Raw genomic sequence first — 26,734 nt, 5'->3', positions numbered from 1 at the left:
TAAGTTTTAATAACTTTATGTTTGATAAAGACATGTCAGCAGTATTGGATCCTATTCTCCGCATCCTGAAGGTCCAACACTGAAAATATACATGAAATACATATATAAGTAATACATTTGTTTACACATGTTAACCTTGACTCTGAGTTCTATACACTTTAAGATGTCTTGTTCGTTTTCCTCAAAAGAGTTTGTTGTGTATCTTACTTTAATTTGGCTGATGTGCTTTTTAATCCATGTCATTGTTAGTTTTCGATCTATACGTTTGACTCTACATCTGGTCTCATTCCCAACTAAGGTTTGCTGTGTAATATGATTCCTATTGTGAAGTCTTTTCAGGAGACAAACTTAAGCTCATTGTACTAATATATTTAACTCAAGTATTTTGATGGGTTTTACTTGACACTATTATGGCTTGAGTTTCAAAAAAATATTAAGAACTTTAAACTTCATAAACAGTCACAGCCCAATCTTGAGTGCAGTTCACCCCCTCCAGCCCATAATAAACTTTCTTATATGAGAACATGCTTTGCTCTCATATACTCATTTGTTGACATTTCCTAGTTTTGCCGTGCATATGTAGCAGCCACTATTTAAAAATCGATATATGGCCGACGTTTTCTTAATTCGGTAATGTAGCTAGTTCTAAAGTTGATCTATTGAATCAATAAATGTTGTTTTTAAATTATTTACTAGAATTGTGGTTTAAGATTAAAATACTTTAAATAAATATCACGATGTTGTTAAATTGCCAATGAGACAACTACTAGTATCTGGCAAATTCCAGATGAAGTGGGTTAACAATACTATAGGAACAATTAGCCTTCAACAGTTTACAAATTTAAACTCAATAGTCAGTTATAAAAGGTTCCGGTATGACAAATTGTAAAATTTTAATGGATAAACCAACGATCTGATTTATTACAAAACCATAAATGACCAACAAATATGACAGACAGCAACCCACAAAAACAGTGTAAAATAGTCTTCTGACTTCGAACAGACACATACATAATATGTCACCGTTAGGATCCTTGGTTCCACAACAGTAATGTAACAGCATATAATCATGATAACAAAACAAAAACTATACATATTGTGTTTAGCTGAGGAATGAATTCGAACATTGTCATACTTGATTTCTACAATCAAACCTGCTTAAAAGACCACACGCATTAAGCAAAATCATGTGTTGTAAGATTTTGTTTTGTTTTAGATCCCTCTGTAGTACATTTTATATTGATTAAACCTGAGTCAAAGGACCACCTGTCTTAAGATTTAACATTTTTTTGTTTCCCTTAAATGGTCTCTTAAAACAGGTTTCAGTGTATATAAATGAGTATTATTTTACTTTTCTTGCGATGTATATGTTTCTTTCATGCAGTGTCACCGAGATAAGTTATTGAATTACCTTTTTTCACAGACAAAGAAGTGCTCTGTTAAACATGCCCTATCGTTCCAATGAAGTTTACCATCATTGTACATGTGGGCTGACAGACAATGCTCATAAGAACGACCATTCGGCTCTCCGGGTCCCCAATCAGTAAAATCGAAGTCGGTGAGGCTAGTTTTCCAGATGTATCGTCGTTTAGCGTTCAAAGTATTTGCACCAAGCCAAACCTCTAGATCAGCTATATAAAAATATTTAAAAATAAATCAAAGTCCACGTTAGTAATTCTCAAACTGGTTAATAATTGAGAGAACTACATTCACTGCACGTAAAAAAAATATTCTCGAGGGCATCAACATGATTGCCAATAAAGAAATGAAAATGCATTTACAAACATAACATCAAAAAGTAAAACCACAAAAATACTGAACTCAGAGGAAAATCTAATCGGAATGTCCATAATCAACATCGAATCGATCATTATCAAATATTGAAAAGAGGGACGAAAGATACTAAATGGACAGTCAAACAAACTGACAACGCCATGGCTAAAAATGAAAAAGACAAACAGACAAACGATAGTATACATGACAAAACATAGAAAACTAAAGAATAAACAACACAAACCCCACCAAAAACTAAGGGTGATCTCAGGTGCTCCGGTAGTGATTCCATGCTTAAAATTGAGAATGTAATTAGGTGATGTTTCAAAGAGGCAACATCCCGACCAACGACTACTAATGGTCTTCAAGACAGCCAAACAAATTCAAACCCCGAGGCGGACTTTTAGCTAAAGGCAAATGGATGTCATGCTAAACTCTTGATTTTTTCGAGAGCAAAAAACTGAAATCTACTTTCGATTCAATTTTAATCTACAGTCTTAAAGTATCAAGAAACTTTGCATATACATTTGTGGACTGTCTGTGTTTTGAAGCGTAGCTATATGTAAGTGTTCCAGTTCTAGCTAGATTATAATCTGGTACAGAACTGTGGATTCATTTATATTCGTGAGTCTTTATTTGTTGAGATGGAGGAACACTTTTATTTTCGTGGACATTTGATTTTGTGCTTTGCAAAGGTCTGCAAACAACCTGATGGAAAATCTGTAATTCGTTGAACATTTATTTTTCTCGATTCATTTGTATCTGCGAAATCTACGAATATTGGAATCAAACGAAAGATAATGAGTCCACAGCGATGACTCACAAATTACTTACTGTCATCGATTGTTGGCTTCGGGAGGATACTCATCAAAAAGTTGTTTTCTCCAGCTGTTTTAATTTCAGCCAAATACGCATCGAGGTTGTCTTTGCAGAAAAACTGAAAACAAAAGATATTCTCAATTTGAGGTACATTTCATTTTTATTCAACTTGGGTCTTTTTTCTGTGTTTGTGTATCAATGAATCATTCCTATTGCCTTAGACGACATACCTCTAAGAGTTTGTTGCAGTTCCGTTAGGTCATTTGTGCATAAAGGGGCATCGTCACTTCCTTTCCATGTTGAGCGAGTGGTTGATAAAATTTGATTCATTATTGCATGAATTATTCGGCAAATTAAATTTCTTCGATTTGTAAGCAGCAGTGCTATACTTACAGAATTGTGATTTGGTACAAACATTATTTCTATTTTATCCTGCATAATGACGATCACGACGGCGCTTGAACATTTAAATTGTAGAATTAAAGGCGGTCCCCTCTATCTGGTAAATGTCTTAATACATGTAATAGAGGGGCGCATAATGCACGAATTTTTCTGCTGAAGAACACAACTCGAAAGTGTCTTATTAACCTCTTACACCAGTTTGTAAATGCATGACTGTGTTTATATAGCTCGTTGCATAGATGCACTATCAATTATTCTATAGACAACCTCAGTTTACTTATACTTGATGAAATATAAGTTATATTGATAGAATATAACAAACGAAAGACGAAAACGAAAGCTACATACTATGTTAAGAGATGAAATAATCATAAGAAACTATGTATACAAATATGATCGTATTAATAATATATGAAAAAAAGAAGGGGCACTTTAAACATAAGAAATAAAATAAATGAATAGATACGACAACGTCATGGCTAATAAATAAACAAACCTACAAGCAAACAAATTGTAACAATAGACATACAATTTCGTAGTGATTTACTATACCTTTGCCCCATACCAATTTTCCTTTGTGTATTTGATTAGATAACACGAATCTTCAAATTTTTGCCAGCCATGTGTCCAATAGGCCCATCCTGAAGGATTTCAATAAAATGAAGTTAACATGTTAAAAATATTATAATTTAAACACCTCAGACATGATTGAATGCTTACATGGTAGACCGAACTGATTATTATTAACAATTGTACAGGTTTAGGATTGAAGATGCATTGTGTTCAAACATTTAATTTCAACTAAAAAACGTAACCTTAAAAGAAAAGATATTATATGATTGCCAAATGAGACAACTCTCCTCAAGAGACAAAATTATACAGTTATTACATTTTTTTAACAGTTATAGATCGCCGAAAATCTTGTCTGTTTAAAATTTCTGTTATTTTTGTTTGTAACGTAAACAAGCAATCTTATTATAGACATTTCAAATCTTATATCATATAATACCGATATTTGCTAGACAATTATCATTATATAGATGTCATAGCATAGTTGTTCGAAATTGAACATCATTAACCTTAATGTGTGTAAGTTATATGTTTTATAGTAATTAGGATTATACTACAATGTTGACTGTTGTGCCTCACCTTTTGATACTTTTACTTATTATGAATGTGGGCTTTGCTCACACATCATTTTCAATATAATTGAATTTTGTCATACAGGTATAAGTTGTACTAAGATATAACAACAGGTGTTATCCACCACGTTCGACATTAATATAGCATGTATTGAATCATTCATATGACAGTTAAGATTGTGATAATGCTATAAGGGACTTATTCGGTAAATGAAAGTTATAGCTTAGTTTTACACTATAAACAGAAATAAGATGAGAGGGTTTTTTTTGGCGGGGGTGCACGTGCGAAGTGAGAGGCGGTCCACCTCCGTTGACTATCGTATATCTCTTAGTTTTTACGACCTATTTACATATTTTCCAGATTGAAAAGGTGACCTATTTCAGCGGCACGATCAATCACTTTATGTAATGAAAGTAGCCCCACTCCCCCACCCGAGTCCATTTGTCGAGATATACTTTACAATGTCATCTTACCTGGGGTGCTTGCTCCTTCTGCAAAAAATATGTATACAGGCATCATATCATTAATTTTAGTTGATTTGAATTCCTTGACGTCATTACAATATTGATTATTTGACTAGAAATGATATCATTTAGATTGATAAGCACTACCATTCTTGAATTACTGACATGCCATAAAATTTTCTTAAATACCTATATATCGTTGGAAAATATCATTTACATTAAGTCAAACAAAACTTCTACTGTACAAATGCTTAACATTTCAAAAATTTCGACCAGAGGTAATTAATGTTTAAATGTATGTAAAACTTTAGCAGAATGTTTTAAAATTGATAAATTAAGTGATGCAGAATATTTTATATAGAGGTTAATTATATGATTGAATGGGACACACAACAAACACATATATTCATATGTGTCAATTTTGTCCCAAAAAGTTGTACTGTGTCGTGTTTTTTTTAAATTAAAAAAAAGGAATGAGAGACATCAACATCTTCTACAAAGCAGTGATTAAAAATGAAATTAAGTCCAATTAGAACAAAGCACTTGTGATTTCCTTGTTATTTGTTTTATTCACAGTAATATCATTGTATAATAAGTTCTTTCGCGGATGAAAAATTACACAATAAAGGGACAACAGAATATACGAAATTGTGACCGTTATTATTTTGGTGGATTTTTAATTCTAAGATATTTTAATGAATACAGAAATGGTTACAATGGTTACAGTTACAAAATCATTGTCACTCAAACAAGTGTCTATTTCACATGTTGTAATGATTGAATATTCATTCTACGTTATATGGACATCTTATTTATTGATCATATTTTAATTTGATACAGTTAATCTATAGAATTACCAGTAACAAAAAAGGAAGGAAGGCCAAAAAAGAAAAAGGAAAATAAACGTATACCACATACCACAAAAAGGAATATCGCAAGTTTCCCATTCTGTATCATCGTCAGTTGTATAACACCAAGGTCCAAATGGGTCACTATCAGGGTTTCGACAATAATTATGCTGATCTGCCAACAGCCTTTGTGTGTCCAGAGTCATATTGGAATCTGTGTTTGACCAATCTTTGCATTTCAGTCCATTTTCTGTTGTATTTATCGTTCCAGTATAATCTTTACCCTCCAAATTGTCCCTACATTCTTTTGCTTTATTGGAAAACCAATGAAATCAGTATGCGTTAGATTTTGTGTTTCTTTGTTATATATTTGTTTGCTTCTGTTGGTGATTAAGATTATAACTGATGTTGCCTGCTGTATTCATAATTTGACATTTTTACCTGTTATGTTCCATTGTTCTATCTGTTTGTTTTATTCAAAAATCGTTGTCAATACAATGAGATGTTATGCCACTTATATAAGTGGGAGTTTCAGCTAGCTATTAAACCAGTTTTGCCTGTACATTCTCAGGAATATGACACTTGTTTAACATTCGTTTGGTGTGTTTATCTTTTAATTTTACCAATTGATTACGGTCTTTCCATTTTCAATTTTCCTCGGAGTTTTGTATTTTTTTAATTTATTTTTAAGTATCATAAGATAATACATATGGATTCCTTAGCATGCTGTCACTTATGTGTTTGAATATTAAAAGTAAGGTTATATATATACACACAGACATTACCGAAAGGAAGACAAACGGTTTATAAAAAACCAAGACACATATACAGGTACAATGTATTTAATACATGTCAATGTAACAACTGACCGTTAATCACTCGACATCAACTAATTATGTAATTTGTACCTCAATGCTATTAAAATTGAATATCATGGCATTCTTATAAATCGTTCTTATCAAAATCATACCTGCCACTTTTACGGCCAAAATACCAAGAACCAATATTTCACAGAAGAGTGTCGAAAACGCCATCATGCTCTACAAAACAGTGAAATTGTTTTTCTTTAATATCAACTTGAATCAGTGTGCAGATTTATTGAAATGAAATATCTGTCTTTAAGGTGACAAATATTTCATATGTATTTTATATACTAGTAACTGTTTCACAGAGTGTATGGTTCATGTGGGTAGCGTCAAAGTATTTAGTCCGCATCTTTACCGCAAAGAAGACACATTTGTAGGTACTACCCCTTACTGTACATTTCTTTATTGTTAATAGGTTCATCACAAAACCATATAGTTTTGACGCGAACAGCCTTACTTGGTTAAAAAGATAAACATTAGAACACATCATATTAAGAACTAGGCAATACGTTATTTGTGCAACACATACACAGGAGATAAATTACTTGTGCATTTTAAGAATCACTGAAATACACATAATCGGTAGTTAAATGGCAGTAAAATGTTATATCTTAAAAGATAAAACAGAATGTTTTTGATCATTTGCAAATAAACACTTTATGCCTACCTGAGTCCTCCTATAGTCTTAGTTGCTGCTTGAACTTAACTCTCATGGTGCTGTTTTATATATGTACTGCGTAACGAATCAGCAAATTTTCAAAAGGTTAGCAATCAATTGTAATTGTGTTAAACGTGGCGGCGTGATGTTTGTTCCAATAGCTACTATCTTTCTTTTTTTTTTTTAAATTATAACAATATTACAATAGAATGATAGATATTATCTTAATGTATTTTGAATATTATACATTTTGATAAAATCTTATAATGCCTAACTGTCTCACTTATGTACCCAGTAAATGTACAGACGCACGATTCTGCAATTTATTTTGATAACTTCACCAACTATATTTTCTACAATTGCGGTAACTGACATTTAAAATTTATGTCAAATTAAACTTAACATTAAACATTAAAATTAAGTTTGAAATATAAGCATCAATTCACTTTTTTAATACATTGTAATAGGCTTTTAAAACAAAATAAATATATTTTTATCTAATTTGTGCAGTTTGCATTCTCGTAGAGAAATAGTGTAGTATTATCTAAAAGTTTAATAGTATCATGACATCATACAATGATTCAACATTGAAATTGTTATGTTTTATGTTATTTCCACATAGACAGAAATATCAAAGTCAATCCTTAAAAGGATTTTTACACACCCAAATCCCAGATGTAACAGTTTTATTTATTTCAAAATAGTAATATACGCTGGAAGACTGTTATTCTGACCAGTTAACCTATACCGTTGTTATTAAACAAATGAATGCAGACTTAAAGACCAAACAGCCTATTCATTTCTACCAGTGATTTTTCTTTAAAATTTTGTGTGAAGGTATTTCATGATTTGAGGAACAAAATATGATTAAAAAAATTGGGGGTCACCGACTTAGTTTTGTCACTATAGCAACCTCAGTTTCGTGTTTTCCCGAATATTAGCATAAATTTGTCACTATAGCAACCTCAGTTTCGTGTTTTCCAGAATATTAGCATAAATTTGCTTGTTATCTAAACTCTCAAAAAAAACCTTCATATCAAACCTACAAGCATAATTCTTGTTTGACGTTAAACAGTAGATTTGTATCTATCAAAAACAGGTTTAAGAGTTTAAGACTCATATTGTTTTGATCTTTAAAAATATGATTTATTTCATTCCCGCCAAAAATAAAACGTAAAAATGAATAACGTTTTCAATATTAAAAAATATCAACCAGTGATTTCTTCATAAAAATTTCAAGAAGGAAAGTGCCATGTGTAATTTCAAAATAAAGCCAAAAAAAGTGTATGTCACCGACCTTTCAAAAAAGTTATCAGTGATTTTCATGTTTTTTTCTCGTTCGTTTTGCAGAAAAGAGTTGTCTTTCTTCATAAAAAAAAAAGTAAAATCACAAAAATACTGAACTCCGAGGAAAATTCAAAAAGGAAAGTCCCATTGCATCTGACGTCATAGTACATTCTTTCCTTGCTGGCGCATTATTTAAAAAAATCGCTTATTTGACGTTTGGAACAAACATTCAAATTTCCAAGAATAACAACTACATGTATATTCAACTACTTTATTATCCGGTAATACAAGATATTAAATGTATGTATCGCATCAGATCTTATGATGATGTTGCTGCACAATATTTAAAACCTTCGGTAACACCATCCGTCGGAATGGAAAATTGTTTTAAATAACATTTCACTCCGCTTTTATTATGAAAGTCTGTTTTTGTCCTTTGTCCCTAATTAGCAAAATAATTGATAATTACAAAAAAAAGGAAGATTGCACTGGCTAACTTACAGAGTATTTGGCTATATTAGACTAGATGTGTGGGGTTTTGTCGTCAATTTCAGAAGTTTGCCGTAACGAACTCATTCGCTACTGTTGACAGACGGACCCACAAAAGCATGGACAGACTTCTTGGTCCTTTATTTTTCCCGACTAAGACGAACGAAATTGTTGCATCGAGTTTGTAAATTCATTATATATATAATATATGAATTAAAGTTTTTGATTCTAAAACGTTATACATCTATCATAAAATATAATCCCTGTTATTACTACTTCACGTGTTTTGAATAAACGAGACAGTAAATATAAAATACAAAAAGTTTTTAATTTAGAAATAATTTTCCGTTGAAAACTACAGTTAGATTTTTCCAAACAGGACAAAATATTATAAACCTAAATTGCTCATTTTGGAAATTGAAACAAAGAAAAGGTTGTTGCCGGCATTGAAAATCGAAATTTCTGTTCAATCTTTCCGGTTAGAGTTGTAGCTAAATGAAAGGGAGATATTTTATGTTGGAGGTTTTTCTTGAAATTGTTTTTGTCATAAGTTAAATTTACAACAATTTAGTTTTAAACACCGAAAATTTAGATTTTAATTCCCTGAGTATTTTTAATATGTTTTGCCTTACAGCTAATGTCCTACTGCATGTAGGATAAAAAGGAGTCATCTTGGTTTGCCCAATTTTAATTACATGCATATGTAAACATAGGGGGAATTGTTGTTTTCACAATTATAGTTTATTTCTGAATTATAGTCATATTTTTGTCTTTTATTTTACCTGTAAAATTTAAAAAAAAATTATATTCTGCTATTAAGGTAACACGATACCGAATGACGTTACGCCACGAGTTATCGTTACTGACGTTGTCGAATAACGTTCACAGATCTTCACACATTCAAGCAAATACATCAGGTTTTGCAATCACAAAGTGATAAAATTATAAAAAAAGATATTGGGTATTTATGTGACATTTTCAATGGTAACCTTTTCTGGTCAGTGGATACTTGATGGAGTAAAGGAAAATAGTTCCGGAACGGAAACGATTACTGTACGGAGTTTGACTAATGTCCTGACAACCTGACAATGTCCTGACAGAAATGAAAATGCTAGATACTTTTTTTTATTATTGGAAGGATTAACTTGAAATTTGTAACCAAACAAGATGAGAACTTATATTTAATAGATAAAATGAACAAAATGAAAAACATATTTATAAGAGTTAGAAAAGTTGCCCTGACCAAATTGACTTTGAAACTCTAATGTCCTGACAGCTATGAACCAGCAATTTCTTTTTATTATTGACTGGATAGACTTCAAATTCAATACCATGGCAGATTTAAACATTTAATACGATAATACAAGAAAGAAAAAAGAAGACAAAATGTTGTTTTTTTTATTTTAGAGTTAGAAAACTTGACCTGGCCAAATTGACTTTGAAACTTCTTATATCCTGACAGCTATGAACCAGCGATTTTTTTGTTATTATCAACAGGATAGACGAACTCAATACAATGGCAGATTAAAAAATTTAATACCGATGTAAATTGTTTATAACTTTTTTTTCTTTGAAGGATCGACTTCAAATTTGATGTCAAGGAAGATTCTGACATTAAAATATAGAGATATAAGAAACGGATCATTTAAAAAATAATATTTAAAGAGTTAGAAAACTTGACCTAACCAAAATCGACTTTGCACAGACTTATGGCCTGACCGATGAAGAAAATGGTAATAACTTTTTTTTTATTTTTGCTCATTGTTTATCTTTAAAAATGTATTACTTTACTTTTAAATATTCTGTTTCTTTAAAATTTAAGCATCTGCACGATTTATATACATATAATAGACTGAGTTTTATCACAAGTCTTTATTCTTGGTATATGTTTGCAATAAATACTTTTTCATGATGAACTCCGTATTCCCATGAAATTTTGTTTTGAAAGTAGAAATCTAATCTATAGAAACTTAGGATGATGTGTTAAAAACACGGGGAAATGTTGGTACATCTATTAATTCGTGTTAAAATGGTCGTCAAAACACCGCTCGGGCAAAATGGAAAAAGGAAATTTATCCGCATGAGAATACGGATAGAATTAGACGATAATGCACTATACAAGCAGACTTTGCAACTTATACAACAATAGTTTGTTTGTATGGAATGTTAAGAAAGTGGTTTATTTGCCAATGGTTATTTTGCCGAGTATCTTTCCCTATGTTCCAGTATAAAAAGTCTCTGAAATTCATTGTTCTGTACAGAGTAAATCCGATATAGTTTCGGAAATATTTTGAAAATAAAGTGCTAGATTTGTAATCCTATAGACCAAGTCTACACGGGATAGACAGCAACATCGGAATGAAGTCTTAAAAAGTTAACGTAGGCTGAGAAATAAACATGGGAACTTGATTCGGCAAAAATAAAATGAAAACAGCAGGTCCCGTTACAGTCTGATTAAAGCCATCCCTAAGTTGACACTTGTGCCTACAAACGCAAATTTCTCCAAATTTATAATCAAACGACTGACTAATTAGTATTCAAACGGAAAAAAAAGAGAATGAAATAGCTAGATTTTGAAATCCTTTAGATTTTATTTTCGTGTTAATTACAATGAACGCTTGCATTGGTATTTGGTGATAGTGTGTTTTTTTTGTGTGATTTGAGGTTGAAATAATGAAAATGTACAAGTTCGGAGACAACAAGACTGAAAGAAAATTAACATAGTTGCCTTTTTAGGCCCTGAGGGACATATTGCTCACATACTTAGGCAGCAACAAGGGTCTAAAACATTTTTTTTCTCTCCAAAAACTGGAAACAAACTTTTTTCCAAAAAAATCCATAGCCTAGGCCCCCCCAGAAAATCAAATGGTTGCTGCCTTATCGTCGGGGAAAGAGCCCGACGAGTTTCACAGTATTAAAAGGAGTTTTTAGAACAAACCTGCAACTTCCGGGTAAATCTATATACATGTAAAAAAAAAAGAACTGTATACATTTCTTTCTGTGGATAAATATACCTTGTAAAAAAAATCATGTATGTATATTGTAATACTAGTATAAAATGTATTAGCATGAGCTTTAGAAACCCGATGGAAAGCGAGACTCGCCGAGCTTTCCACTTGTTTCGTAGCAAGTGCAAAAACCTTTTATAATTCTGACAATGTATATTGCACATAATTTTATATTTTGTTTATATCCTACAATTTACATCCCAAGGCCTAAGGTGAATAGGAATAACAATATGGTCACTTGGTCTTCTTCCGACCGGCAGTAAAATGCTTCCAAAGTGAGGCGTCCATTTGGCTGTGCGGAATGTATTATTTATTGTCAACAGCGTCTTGAACATGCATAAAATATTAGCCACGGGACGTAAAGTTACCAGCAATCAATCCTACAATTCAAAATCGCCACTTGAAACTAATAGAGCACGCAACAACATATTGTTTCACCCGTGTAAATTCGACCGTTAATCACACACTTGCTAGTCTTTTTGCTTCAGGTTTAAATTGTGTACCTGTTTTTTTAAAGGTGCGCATATCGTCTGGATTTTCTTTTTTTTTTTGTTCATGACAGGTTGCTTGATTAGGCATTTTGATAAATTATTACTTGAGGCCCGCAGAGTACAGACTCCGAGTAACATTTCCTACATGTGGAATTTCAAGCTTGAGCTTTTATGTTTCGCAGTTTGGTTTACTTATAAAGAATGCATATATGATCTCAAGATTTTTTTTCTGAAATAATTTTCCACAAATGACCGTGAGACTGTTGAACTAACAGTGAAATTTTGCATACAGTTTGCAATGTTTGTCCGACTTGCTGAGCAAGCAACTCACACATTTACACCACGCAAAGTACACTATACTAATGTACAAAATTAAAGTACATAGCAAGTCAAGAATATAAGTTTTGAATTTTTCTTTGAGTTTTGTTATTTTATTTATCATGCATGAACTATTTGCCACCGAACGTTAAACAACCATCAAAAACAGAGCAATTATATCACTGTTAACTGAATCAAATTTTTAAAGTACTATTTTTCTGCATGGATGAAGCAATGACACCACCATTGTCATAAAGGATGGAGTTAAAAAAAACTCAGTAATTCAAATAAATCATACGAAAAAAAATCATGTTATTTTCACTTGAATTTTACTAAAATATGAAGGTATTATGCTCGTTAAGTGTAAAAATCAGACGAGATTAATGTTAAATTCATGTTAGTGAAATTTCTATGTGCAGGACGAAATAAATTATATCAGTAGAATCTCATATCACTAGGGAATTAACGATAACCTGATAGGGGAAACGAAAATAAAATAAACACCCTTCAGATCCCCACACATTTTGTGTTTTCCATTTCTCATATCTCCGAGGAGAATAACGTTACATTCTGTATTGAAACGTCGCACGATACTGGTGTCACCTAACGTTACACACTCAAAGACGTAAGACAAAATAAAAACGTTGGAATGCATGTAGTTCAGATGGTTTTTTACAATAAATTTTAAAGGATTGATTTTTTATATAAGAAAGGATTTTTTTTCTTAGATAAAAGATGTTTAGCTTTAGTTTTATTAACAAATTAAAAAACAAAAAAGTAACTTGAATTGAAACCATTTAATTATATACATTTTAATTATAAGGGCAATCGATTTCTTTTTTTATGGATAAACTATGCACTGCAAATGCATTCAATTTTGCACTCCATAATGTCAAGATGTCAAGGCAAAAGGACTACGCCATATCTAGCATAGCAGTTCTGCACAACTTGAATATATGCAAGGGAATTAGCGGGAACAATTATTATAGCTGTTTTTTTCTATTAATTTGTATTATAGCGGATCCGACTATTATAGTCCGGAAAACACTTCAGTTCCGCGAGGAAATCTCTCTCCCCACCCTTTCTTTGTGAATCGGTAGAGCTTCAAAATAAAACAGTAATTTTAAAGTTTTCTTATTAAGCAACAAAATGAAATAGCCGTATTCCAAATCGTCTGTGAAAACTGCAATCATGACAATTAGACGGAACGTTAGAAGCATATTTTATTAAATAACGTCAAAATCGTATGTGGGGACATTGTATCGGACATTTTAGATTTATCTGATATCTCGTATATTAGATTTAATTTATGGGAATTTAATATCAAAATAGAGATAAATTTTTGTACTTTTATCCATTATAAAAAAAATTATGTAGCGAATGGCACTGTATTAAATAAACATCATGAAAACACAGAAAACGTAACCCTACGTTTAATTTGGTTGGAAGGGGACAAAATGTCGGACATTGCTAATCAACTCGAATAAAAAGAATTTGTTTTAAAATTTCCTGATTATTGCATGAGGCGAAAGTGTGATCTTTGTACAAAATACTAGTATACGAATTATTTACTTTCGACACAGGGATTGCTCTGAAATTCCCTTTTTGGGACAATTTTTAAAAAAAATACGGCAACCTCTCATGCATGGGACACATTATTTGTATCATCTTGATCCCTTTTTCTTATATTTCCGTCTTTTCGAGAGAGAATAATCGACATTACGTCATCGCCCACTTATATATTGCTTGTTCTAAACAAACTTTTTTGTCGTTTTGTAAAACAGATTATATGTTTTTTACGGTATTCAGAATTTCACAAAACTAAAAGTGTAACGCGGGACAAGGAAATCATATTGCAAAATAAAGGTTTTATTGAGTTTTAATTAATGAAAATGGTCTGTTACGTATACAAAATTGCAATAATCTGAAAGAAGAGTTTAAAAGCTTTAAAATGATATACAACACTTTATAATATCATTGTTTATGTTTAAAAATGTGTCTTGTCCGTGATTTCACCAAAGTAACACCAGTAGCGTGCGACGTTTCATTCAATAACGTCACACGTTTTCGGTCAAATTCTGAGGGTATTAATGAATTTTGAAGCCATTTATCTCAAAAACAAGGATGGTGACATATGATTTTCTATACATGTATGAATTCAGTTTGTAATTCTGAATATTATGTTAGTTTTTAGTTATTCTCCGTATATAAGAACATAGCCAACCATTATAAAATCTAAAAAGGTTAGCCGAAAAACAGGCATTTCCCCTATATACCTAAGTAAATTTGTCGCCCAAATCGACGTTTTCCAATGAAAATACCAAGAAAACAAAAATGGTGACCCCCATTTTTTATTACATATTTCGATGTAACTCGATGCAAAGAAGGCGTATGCCAAAAAGTTTGGAAATCGGGAGATATGCCATTCGGTATCGTGTTACCTTAAGGTGGTACCTAACACTACAGGGAGATAACTCTGTAAAATCAGCTTAACGTTTTAATAACGTTGTGGTGTAAAGGGAATAATAAGCTTCTCAATGATCAAAATTGGTGTTTGTCAAACTACTATATAACCAGTGTATTTTTTCTGAAAAAACGGTTGGTTAAAAATTTTTGAAATTTTTATATTTTTGTTAAAGGGTCAAAGTAAATACTTTGTCCAAATTTTATGAAAATTAATCGAGCCACATTTATTTTAGTGAAAATGTTGGGTACCACCTTAAACCAACGAAAATGTGCAAAAATTTTTACATTTTGTATTTTTTTTGGCAGGAACATGTATTTAATTTGACAAACAGAAAACAAGAAATAGGTAAAAATGTGTACTAAAATTAAACATGTTTATTATTTTTACAATTTTCCAACAAATAGTTTCAATTATTGATACTGTCTGAAAAAAGTAAAAAGTAAAATAATGAAACTAAAGATAAGAATAAATGTCATTTGAATTTCTTTTATTTATTGAACTTATTTTTAAATTTTAATAAATACACTGTTCTGAAATTTAATATAAAAAAAAATACAAACAATTCTAAGAAATAAGATATACCGATGAATGCAACTGTTCAGTAGCCAAGCTTTGAATATGACACAATTTGAACAGTAATCTGCATCATTGCTAGCAATTTTCTTCTAAATAACCAACAATACACCTCACCTTGTTGAGGATGTTTGGCTTACAACTTCTGAAGACATTGGAAAGCTCACAACATACAAGCTGCAACATAATTTGCAGATTACGAGACAGAGTTCTTGGTTGATGGATACCGCTTTCTATGGAATGACTAATACATAGAAGGACCCCGCCCCACAAATCACATGGAAGAATGTCACACATCAAAGTTAAGATGAGACTCAAACATGTCCACCCCAACAACTAAGAGATCATCGAGTTACTGAAGAAGGCAAAGGCACTATCAGAATGTTATATTATCGAGTATGCAGCAAGAGGAGCCCGCCCACCAAAAAGACGACGATACATAGTAATAGACACCAGACCCAAACTACTGAACGACAGTTACCAACAAGGACTTATCAACGTGATAGATTACTCTGACGCAGCTTCCTATCTTATCCATTTGAATTGAACAATTAAGTGAAATATTGAAATTTGTGACTTTGTAAATTAATGTATTGGGACTTTTGATATGGATATAAATAATTTATAAGATGTCTAATTGTAGACTTAATAAGAAAATTTCTTTGGAGTAATAATATCAGTTTTAATAAAGTAAAAAATTGGAATTGTAGAGTGAATACAAAGTTTAAAGAACTTAGAACTTTAAAGATCTTAATCAGTATTGTAGTATTGAATGTATTTTGAGCAAGTCTGTTATCAAAGATATTGAAAACAAACTATTTATTATGTACCAAAAGAAATGGCACTCAAATTTACTAGCTAATGAAAGCAGTAAATTGCGTACTTACAGGTTATTTAAATAAAATTATTGTACAGAAAAATATTTAAGTATTACTATGCCCGGTAAATATAGAAGTGCATATGCTAAATTTAAAGCAGGTGTTGCTCCGATTAAAATTGAAACTGGCCGATATGAAGGTATAGATGTAAATGAAAGGTTTTGTTTTAACTAGAAAAAATGATTTGAAATTATTTGAAGATGAAAAACATGTTTTATTAGAATGCCCAGAATATGCAGATTTGCGAACGATATTTTTTAACAGTGTATGTAGTATAGAAAGTTGTTTTAGTAATTTATGTAATGAGGAAAAGTTTTTATTTATGTTTCATGCTGATAGAGTTTGTTATTTTACAGCCAAAATCTGCCATGAAGTACTTTTTAAGAGAGAGTGTATTTAATACTCGTAATAAGTGCATGTATACAAGGTTGTTTGTTTTCTTTTTGTATAATTGTTTTTAATAGTATGGTGTTTTATGCTAAGATATATTGATATATGTTATAGATGTAATATAAATGTATTTTAATCTGTGTTTTTACAGTCTCTCATAACTCTTTTTAGAGTGGCTCTTTTATAAATTGATCTGTTAATATTATATTGTGTTTTATGTCAAATGTTTTAAAGAGGTGAGACTCTAATAAATTATTTGTTGTTGTTGTTGTTGTATAAAAGATTGTATTTCTCAACTTTTTACATATAGTGCCCCATATTACTTATTTTACCATAGTGCTTTATTTAATTTTTTTAGACAATGCATTTATAAAATTGATTTATATATTGAATAAAGTATGTTTGCAATAAAAGAAAACTTCTATTGGTGTATTTATATCATGAAAATCATTCAGAAACTAAAGTATATAAAGACACTTGTATAACTGAATGTCATTGTTTTGCCAGAGCCGTGGTGTAGTGGTAAGTGCATCGGACTACTAACACAAAGGTTCCTGGTTCGATTCCCGTTCGGGATGAAAATTTCAGGGGCTGAATTTTCGGCTCTCCCTTGACACCATTTGCGAGTATGGTCATGAGGAAACGATGATAGTCCGTCGGCAGGGGACGATAAATGGCTGACCCGTGTTAAGAGAGAGCCATATCTCTTGCACGTTATAGACACCCTTGTAGATTTCGAAAAAAAGCAGGCTAATGCCGCTACAAGGCAGCACTCGCACCCGCAAAGTGGAAAGGGATTAATATAATTTGCAAAACTTGTTTCCCAATCCACTATAAACAAATATGTTTAAACTATTGTTTTGTCATTGTACATGTATGTTTAATGAATTGATTGAATTGATATAAAATTAATAAAAAAAAATATTTGATTTAAAAAAAAAATCTATACAAATGAAAATGGAATTACAAAAATACAAAAAAAATTACCTTAATATATAGAAAACGTTAACCAAAATTGTATATACCTAAGTTTTAACAGACTCTACAATTGTATGTTCATTAAACCTTTTGTCTTTCTTGTTTTCGTTACAAATAGATAATTGATAGAATTAATAGTGGGCGAAACAGGAGTAAACCGATACAACTTTGGCTGGCTTTCTGCTTTGTTTGACATGATAAATGTTTATTCAAGCTTTCTAATTAAGATTGACATCTTCATATATAGGTACATGTATGTAAACCTGTATATATGATAATATGTAAATTCAATTGGACGTTATCAAAATCAAGCTTTCATTGTGCCGATTTCATTATTTTCATTTGCGCCGATTTTATTTGTACTCCTAATTGCATTTACAGTTTAACATAGGTAATAATGGCCACATATATCGGAAGGTCAGTACAAATGATCGCGGAAAATGTAGACTTATTTTTTTCTACAAATTAAAATCTTGAATGTCTCCTTTGCAATGATTTACATGTCAGCAATATTTATAGATGGAACTGTTATCAATAAGTTACTTTACACGGATGTAAAAATGGAAACTACGTATATCTAATGTACGCTCTCTTAACATAAAAGATTATAGTGTTATGAAGTGATGTGGAAAATAATTTGCGATCTCTGCCGTCAAAAACAACTTTCCTTTGTAGCCCAGGTTATGTATATTGACTTTGAACAAGAAATGCATAACGCAATTATTGGTGCTTTTCCACAATGTAGAATATATTGTTCTCGTTTTCATCTTGCTGTGAACTGGTGGTGGAAAATCAAGTCTATTGGGCTGAATACAGTGTATAAAGACAAATCAAGTGACATTGGTAAATGGCTATCCCAAATGATTGACAATTCATAACATTTGTACAACTGGCTAACGGAAGAGGTATATGATGATAAATGAAAAATAACATTCACCAGTAACTTACATGTACCTGTAATTTACCTGTAAAAAAATCAGGGCAAATAAAAAAAATATCGGCGCCAATGAAAGAAAAAATCGGTCCAAATGAAATGCATATCGGCCCCAATGCAGAACGCCGATCAAAATATAAGTATCCAAAATATACAAACAAGCTTATTAAAGTGTTTATCTACATACATTAGGAAATTAGTTGTAAGCTTCAGTGAGATCAGGCGAAATGTTTATCATTTCTCCTTAAGACAATTTGAAATAAAACAAATGACAAACGACAATGACCTTTTGTCATAATTGTATTTGTTCTATAAGATTTTGTCAAATAAGCAGTGTAAATAAATTTTAACTTCATTGCAAGATCGGACATTATTTTATGAGAATCATCCAGACATCAGTTACATGCATACGTTGCCAGTATGTCAAAACTTCTAGGAATAATTGTTTATCGGCCTAACCTTCTGAATACTCAATTTTGGAAATTTTAGAAAAATTGACATTATAATTTGAAGGATTATATCATAAGGAACATGTGTACTAAGTTTTAAGTATTTTCATCAAAAACTACCTTGACCAAATAATTTAACCAAAAAACTTAAACTTGAAGCGGAACAGACGGACGAACGGACGTACAGAAAACATAATGCTAATAATTTGGACATAACAATAACTTTCACCTATCTAATTAACATGTACACAATCGGCGCAAACGAAAGCCTAAATCTTCGCAAGTGAAAGATAAACAAGAATGTGTCCATAGTACACGAATGCCTCACTCGCACTATCATTTTCTGTGGTTAGTGGACCGTGAAAATGGGGTAAAAACTATAATTTGGCATTTAAATTAGAAAGATCATATCACAGGGAACATGTATACTAAGTTTCAAGTTGATTGGACTTTTACTTCATTAAAAACTACCTTGACCAAAAACTTAAACCTGAAATTTGCACTATCATTTTCTATGTTCAGTGAACCGTTAAATTGGGGTCAAAACACTAATTTGGCATTAAAATTAGAAAGATCATATCATAGGGCACATGTGTACTGAGTTTCAAGTTGATTGGACTTCAACTTCATAAAAAACTACCTTGACCAAAAAACTTTAACCTGAAGCGGGACGGACAGACGGAAGGACGAACGGACGCACAGACCAGAAAACATAATGCCCCTCTACTATCGTAAGTTGGGCATAAAAAAGATGAAATGTCGATCGCCGCAAAAATAAGACAAAATCTACGCATGTGAAAGAATAAAAAATAAATTAAATGCAGATCGGCGCAAATGCAAAAAGTCTAGATCAAAATTTACATTTTGTTATTTTCATTTGAACGAAGTTTAAATATACATGTAGTGTAGTATCTTTTGTGTCCATTTGTGTTCAATTTCCACAAGATATCAGCTCGACACTTTATTCCTCTTTTCTTGGGAGACGTATTTTTAAGCGTACACCATGTTGGCGTCCGTGAAAAACGCGAAATAGGACGTTACAATTTGACGTTCTTTCATTGCTAGAAACAACGACACAGAGCTTTTATGTCACTACCAAGTTGCGTTAGTTGATGCGCATAAACAATAGGCTGTTTGGTCTTTAAGTATAATTTACAATAACCGAAACTATTTTTGCCCATCAATTTCATCCAGGGTTCATAGATTTCAGATAAATGTAATGCCTTACATGTCAAAACGTATGAACTAGAAAAAAACAATAAACACGGCTTTGTCCGCCTCATTTTAAGAATTACATATCAAATTTGACATCAGCGGTCAACTCAGTACCCCAATATATGACAAATGAGACGAGTTTGATTTTGTAATTATTTATTTTCACAACTTAAGCGTCAATATATCAACTTCACCTGCATAATTGCAACTCATTTGACAAGCGATAGCTTGCAGCTACTACTCTAAGACTTTATTCAACATTTCATAAGCAGACATTTGATGAACCAGGGCTATGTCAAAAAACGTGTTGTCCTTTTTCTAAAAAAAAACCCAAAAAACAATCAAGACCTAGTTGATATATAATCCGTATCATGTTCACAAATAATTGATGATGACCTTGACCTGTATATTCTACGTACTGACCTATTTTGTCATATTAATTACATGCTATAGTGTTCTTTTATATTTGTCATTGTCTATCATTAACCTAAACATCTATTTTATTCTATTTGCATGGCTCAGTATATATATATCGCGCCATTGTGCTATTGCATGTGTTATGGTAATTTTATTGTGTTTTTTTCTTCAATTTTGATTTCGTTTTTTGTGTATCGATTTTCTATATTCCATTTTTTTTATTTCATATCCCTTATAGGGGAATTATGCAGAGTTCACAAAAAAAAATTTCCCTGGTGGTCCTTGGAGAAAATCTGCTGGTCCTTACTATTAATTCTATTGAAAAATACTAAAATTGTGTCAGTCCTATTCAAAATTTTGGTGGTAAAATCCCGAGTCCCACCACTTTTCGCGAACTCTGATTATGTTTTCCGCTCTAAGCGAACGTTCGTTCTTTCGTCAATCCGTCTGTCCCATTCTTCGGGTTAAAGTTTTTGGTCAAGGTAGTTTTGATGAAGTGGAACTGAAAACGTGGTACACATGTTCCGTAGGATATGATCTTTCTAATGTTAGTGCCAAATTTAAGTTTTGATCCCAATTTCAAAGTCAACAGAAAATATGAAATGATTATGGTAGTGACCGCTTCAGGTTTAAGTTTTTTGTCAGAGTAGTTTACTATGAAGTTAAACTCCGACCGAGCTGAAACTTACTACACATGTTCCCTATAATATAATTTTTCTTCTTCATTTAAATGCCAAATTAGAGTTGTTTTGCCCCCAATTTCACTGTCCATAGAAAATTATAGTGCGAGTAATGCATTCGTGATCTATAGACACATTTTTTGTTATAGTGATAAAAACAAAACGTTGTAAAACCAGGGTTAACCCACCATTTTCCTCATAATTAAACGCATCTACCAAGTCATTAACATGCAAATGATTTCCTTTCGTTTCGTGTGTCTAAGCTTTAAAATTTGGCATTTGATAAGGGACTTTCGTTTGAATTTTCCTTGGAGGTCTTTTTTTATTTTACTTTGTAAAGGCATGGCTAATTTTTATAACAATGAAAAACACAATTTTCTGGTAAAAACCGATAAAATTGATATATTGAACTCTTTCTATTTGTCAAATGACTTTCAAAAGGAGACAAAAATAATGTATCTTCTTTATTCATGAAATTTACATATAATTTTTTGATACGCAATACATATTTTTATTTTATAGAACAGTGAATACATAGATCACTCCTAAGTTATCATAACAATAATTAGGAATTGGTATTTCTAATGTCTTCTTCCATTTACTATTTCCTTTAACTCGTCCATTACAGATATTAAAGACTGCTCATATTGCGGCTCACCATAGTTTGCTCTCTTGGTTATTACAATTTTACCATCTGAAAAATATCATGTTAAACTTCATTCAGTTAATTATGTCTGACAACGAATTAACAAAAAGAGTCATACATGCAGATACAAAGCTGGTAACTATTTAAGCAGGAAGACCTAGGTTAAGGGAAATAACTCTTAAAATCATGAGCATGCTTGTGTCAACCATGTTCATCAATATATTCTAAGCTTCTAGGTTTCAAATCTTCTTCAGGTAAATGCCTAAACTACATTGATGAGACTTGGCTTTTACAAACGCAGAACTGATTTGAAGAGTTATCTCTCTGAACCAATGTATTCCCCCTTAAGCAACAGAAATGATTGCACTGTGACAAGAAGACAGCATCCATTATGTAAAGAACTGATCACTTTTAGTCCAGCGTGCGTTTGTTAACAATAGAAGTGCCTCATCTGTCAGGATTTAAATTGTAACATTGAAACATAGACACACTTATACTTAAATTCAAATAAATGGTTTTCTTTACTTTACTATATAGAGAACTGTATTGTTTCTGAATCTTGGTCTACGTAACCGTGCACACATACGTGACCTATGTAAAATGTAGTAGCATTTTGTATAGAACACGGCTTTGTTTACAGAGCAATAAAAGAACAGAATGTAATCTAATACCTTTGACATCTGGTATTACATCATTTGTCAGGTAACAGTTGTAATAGTTTCTGTACAAATTTCTTTTCCTCGCTAGATTTAACATCCCAATTGAAGGTTCCAGGGCATCAATTTTGCTGAATCCATATTTGCGAATCTATAATTAAATATTTGAAAAGTTATTATGATAAAAAGAAGAAATAATCTCTACCCCTCACTTTCTTAAAAGGATTAAATTAAAATCTTTAGAAACACGAAATACAAGATACATTTACAGGCAATTGGATTGAATGTGTATCGTAATTGTTATAAAACAGCATGCAAGAAAATAACATTTCGGGTCTTCCATTTGATTAGGGACCTTCCGTTTTGAATTTTCCTCGGAGTTCAGTAATCTTGTGATTTTACTTTTTCAACTTTTATTGCGTATTTTTATTTTTACTTTGCGTTTTTTTTTGTTTTAAAAGTGTGCCACATATTTTATTGTATATTTTGATGTTGCTTTGGCAAATGTGGTTTCTTCCACACTGGTGTTAAAATGATAATCGTAACTGGAATTACGACGATTCCAATATGGCGACGGCAAAAAATAGGTAAAATCTTTTCAGTCATTTTTCTCAAATGTAGCCTGTGTTTGTCATTTTTTACGCAGCTGCAAGGTTTTTCATTACCATTACATCATATATGAATCGTAACGATGCACTAAAATTGTCTAAGCGCTTAGAAAATTGCCGTTAAAAATTGGGGATGATAATCGTAACTCGATGACATTTTTCTTGTTTGATAATCGTAATTTCTTTATCGGATAATAGTAACTGAAAAATAATAAATGTGTCTTCCAACATTTGAATTTCAGGATCCCTTCTAGTTGGTCTCGCTGCATCCTTACTTTCATAGCATTTTGTGATAAATCTCCAGATCCTTGACCAAAGTTTAGCATCAAAATGTCCACGGATGTATGCGATACTGTCTGATGTGTAACAAATAAAAGCCAATTCTTCAACAGTAAATGTTAAGCGGCCATTTGGTTTAGCACCTGGGTTTTGTAATAAACAGGAATTTCATATAATGCGTCAGTTTTATACTTCTATCCGGGCATGGGACATTTTAACACGAACGCAACTTCATTATTGTTGGTATTGACACCAGTCATATCGTCACTTATTACCGCTTGTGTGTCTCCGAAAGGAAGAGTAATACAACCGTCCTGTTTGTAAAGCAGGTCTGAGAAATACACCGGCATAAATTTTCCAATAATGGACTCAAGGCATTAATTTCTTGAGCTGTTCCATATTCGAAGAGTGAGGACAAATGATCAGATATTTGTTGTTCATCTTCCTTGTAATTTTTATCATAATGATTCTGATGTTCTTTTAAAGTGTCCAGACCAAGCGCGCTCTAAATATTGCACTGCCTGTAACTCTACTTCCATTTCGCAGTTGATGCCACGCATTACATCTTTGTTTAATGATCTTTTAATTTCGGTGCAACGGTTCATTCAACTCTATTCCGTCTTTTAAGCATTTATAATTCTCTTGTCTGTTTAACTTTACAGTGGATTTACTTCCTTGAATATATAGTTGTGTGAGGTACCATTCAAGCATGATGCAGCGTATCCTAATTTATCAATACCATCAATAAACTATAATACACAGGTCCACATGAACTGTTAGTCGGTAAGGATTTCCCAGTCAAAACGGGAACATATCATATTGCTTTCTTTTCCGTTATAGCTATGATATCGCCCTAAACTGGTACACCAAGCTCATGCGTAGGAAGGCCTCAGACTTACAAAGTTTACTATTATTACAAAAAATTAGGTTTATCTTTTTATAGATGCAATGATTTTTTTTTGTCAAAATATTTGTCTCAATAAATAAAAATGATGACCATAAACACTTACCTTGATACAGCTGTCGTGGATCCTGTTGTTCACTATGTTAGAATATGCCTGAAATGTGATCCGATATCGGGTTTATATACGGCATGACTTAACCATTTAATCGTGGGGGTATGTAGCAATGTAAATCAGATTAAAAACAAATAGTATGAGGTATACTTTCAGTATATGTTCATAAATAATAATTGTTTCGATGTTTGATAACTGATATTCAATAAATAGCTCAATGTTAACCAATAAAATAATAAGAAAAATAGAAAATTGCAACACCTTACACCCCTTAAATTGGATTCGTCCATTTACTACGCACAGTATACGTTGAACCACCATACTGAACAGACGTGTTTTAGGCTCCTTAGTGTAATATGATAATTAATATATATCTAGTTATCCCCCCTGAAAGTATTTACTCAATATTATTAATGAGAAATATTTTTTTTGGCATAACGGACAGAAATATTCAAATAGATAATTCATAAATTATGTTTACCAAAGTAATGTTATAATCCGTATATCAATACTGTTATTTACACGTTTACATGTATGTCCCATAAGGATTAACCAGATAAGTCGAAAATCAATAATGACTCATGTTCCCAAAGGGATTAACCAGATAAGCCGAAAATCAATAATGATCAAGAAAATTATTTACACAATTAAAGAATGAGAATTGTATAAGTATTTCATGGTTTATTAATTATAAGTGAATGGAAAAAAATAATATTAAATAAATTAGTTAATTTAATTACGTTACGGAGAGTTGCCCAAATTTTATTTTGCCTGTTATAAGGGCGACTACCACTTTAATGCCCGACATCTTGTTATCTTTAAAAAAAAAAAAGTCGCTGCCTACTACATACCATATATACATACTACTATAGTAAATTGTGTAAAATTTCCCTCCACACAGTTGCCCATGCAAAGTAAAGGCAACTTTTTACCTGAAGAGACAGGGATGACTACTAACATTATTCACGTGTAATAATTTGCACTTTATAAAAGTTTACATTAAATTTAAATAAAAAAGCACATTATATCTAAGTTAATATATAATATGACATGGTACATGTACTTCTTGGATGTGTATAATTCCAACAGTTTAAAGTAAGTTTTTTTCAGTATATTGAGGTTATTTTTTTTTCTCGGATAAAGTTAATATTACTTTCTTAACTTTTCCTGGAGGTCTGATGGATGTGCTGCATATTTACGTAAAATAAGACTGGAGTTAAGCACATCTGTGACTGTAGTTTGTCCTGTGGAAGTCAACTCAAAATACACCGTTAGTTATGTCTATGATGTGTGTTTACCTTTTTTTATTCTAGCGTAACTCATGGGTCTTTTGTATACGAAACGCGCGCCTAGCGCAACAACTACATTTCAATCCTGGTATCTACAATGAGTTTATTTATCCCTTGTTCTATCTTGTTGGCACGGCTTCTTTTTAAAAACTGTTATAGGTTAAAGTACGGCCTTCAACACGGAGCCTTGGCTCACACCGAACAACAAGCTATAAAGGGCCCCAAAATTACTAGTGTAAAACCATTCAAACGGGAAAACCAACGGTCTAATCTATATAAACAAAACGAGAATGTCTTTATTACATTATCAAGTGATTTCGTTTACTTATATATGTTTTCTGCTGATATACCTTATATTGACTATATCTATTGGTTAACACTAAATATTCAAAGGGCTTAATTTTTGGTTCATAATTCATCGTGCACTGTGTTACAAGCTTGAATAAAATTGATAAGGAAAGATGTTGGCCGTCTTTTGACAGTTACATTTGATGTTGTCCGCGAGTGGCGTTAGAGACAGTGAAGAAGAGTATGCCAAAATGTTGCAGAGGCATGTGTTTGAATCCCGCAGTGGTTATAACAAGAACAGAAAACAACTTTTCGGGAATACAAAATAAACAAAGTGCTTTTTTCATTTGACAATTAACATAAAAGGCAGTTTTGCAACTACATGTTTAGTATGACTAATAGTAT

At 31.8% G+C, this 26,734-nt stretch overlaps 1 protein-coding gene across 1 annotated transcript; it reads right to left on the bottom strand.

The window, feature by feature from the left end:
• On the bottom strand, positions 1–24,809 carry LOC134680907 (alpha-N-acetylgalactosamine-specific lectin-like). The gene is made up of 8 exons (XM_063540202.1): positions 24,747–24,809; positions 6,420–6,489; positions 5,520–5,759; positions 4,611–4,628; positions 3,547–3,635; positions 2,608–2,710; positions 1,412–1,631; positions 1–79 (listed from the first exon to the last, which is right to left on the bottom strand). Exons 2-8 carry the CDS (start codon positions 6,484–6,486, stop codon positions 52–54), a joined length of 765 nt encoding a protein of 254 aa, XP_063396272.1. The 5' UTR covers positions 6,487–6,489; positions 24,747–24,809; the 3' UTR covers positions 1–51.
• Positions 24,810–26,734: the final 1,925 nt, after the last annotated feature.

Source organism: Mytilus trossulus, chromosome 8 (genome assembly GCF_036588685.1).
Source record: "Mytilus trossulus isolate FHL-02 chromosome 8, PNRI_Mtr1.1.1.hap1, whole genome shotgun sequence".
NCBI lineage: Eukaryota > Metazoa > Mollusca > Bivalvia > Mytilida > Mytilidae > Mytilus > Mytilus trossulus.
The sequence above is the reverse complement of the archived record's forward strand: the minus strand, read 5'-3'. Positions and strand labels throughout refer to the sequence as shown.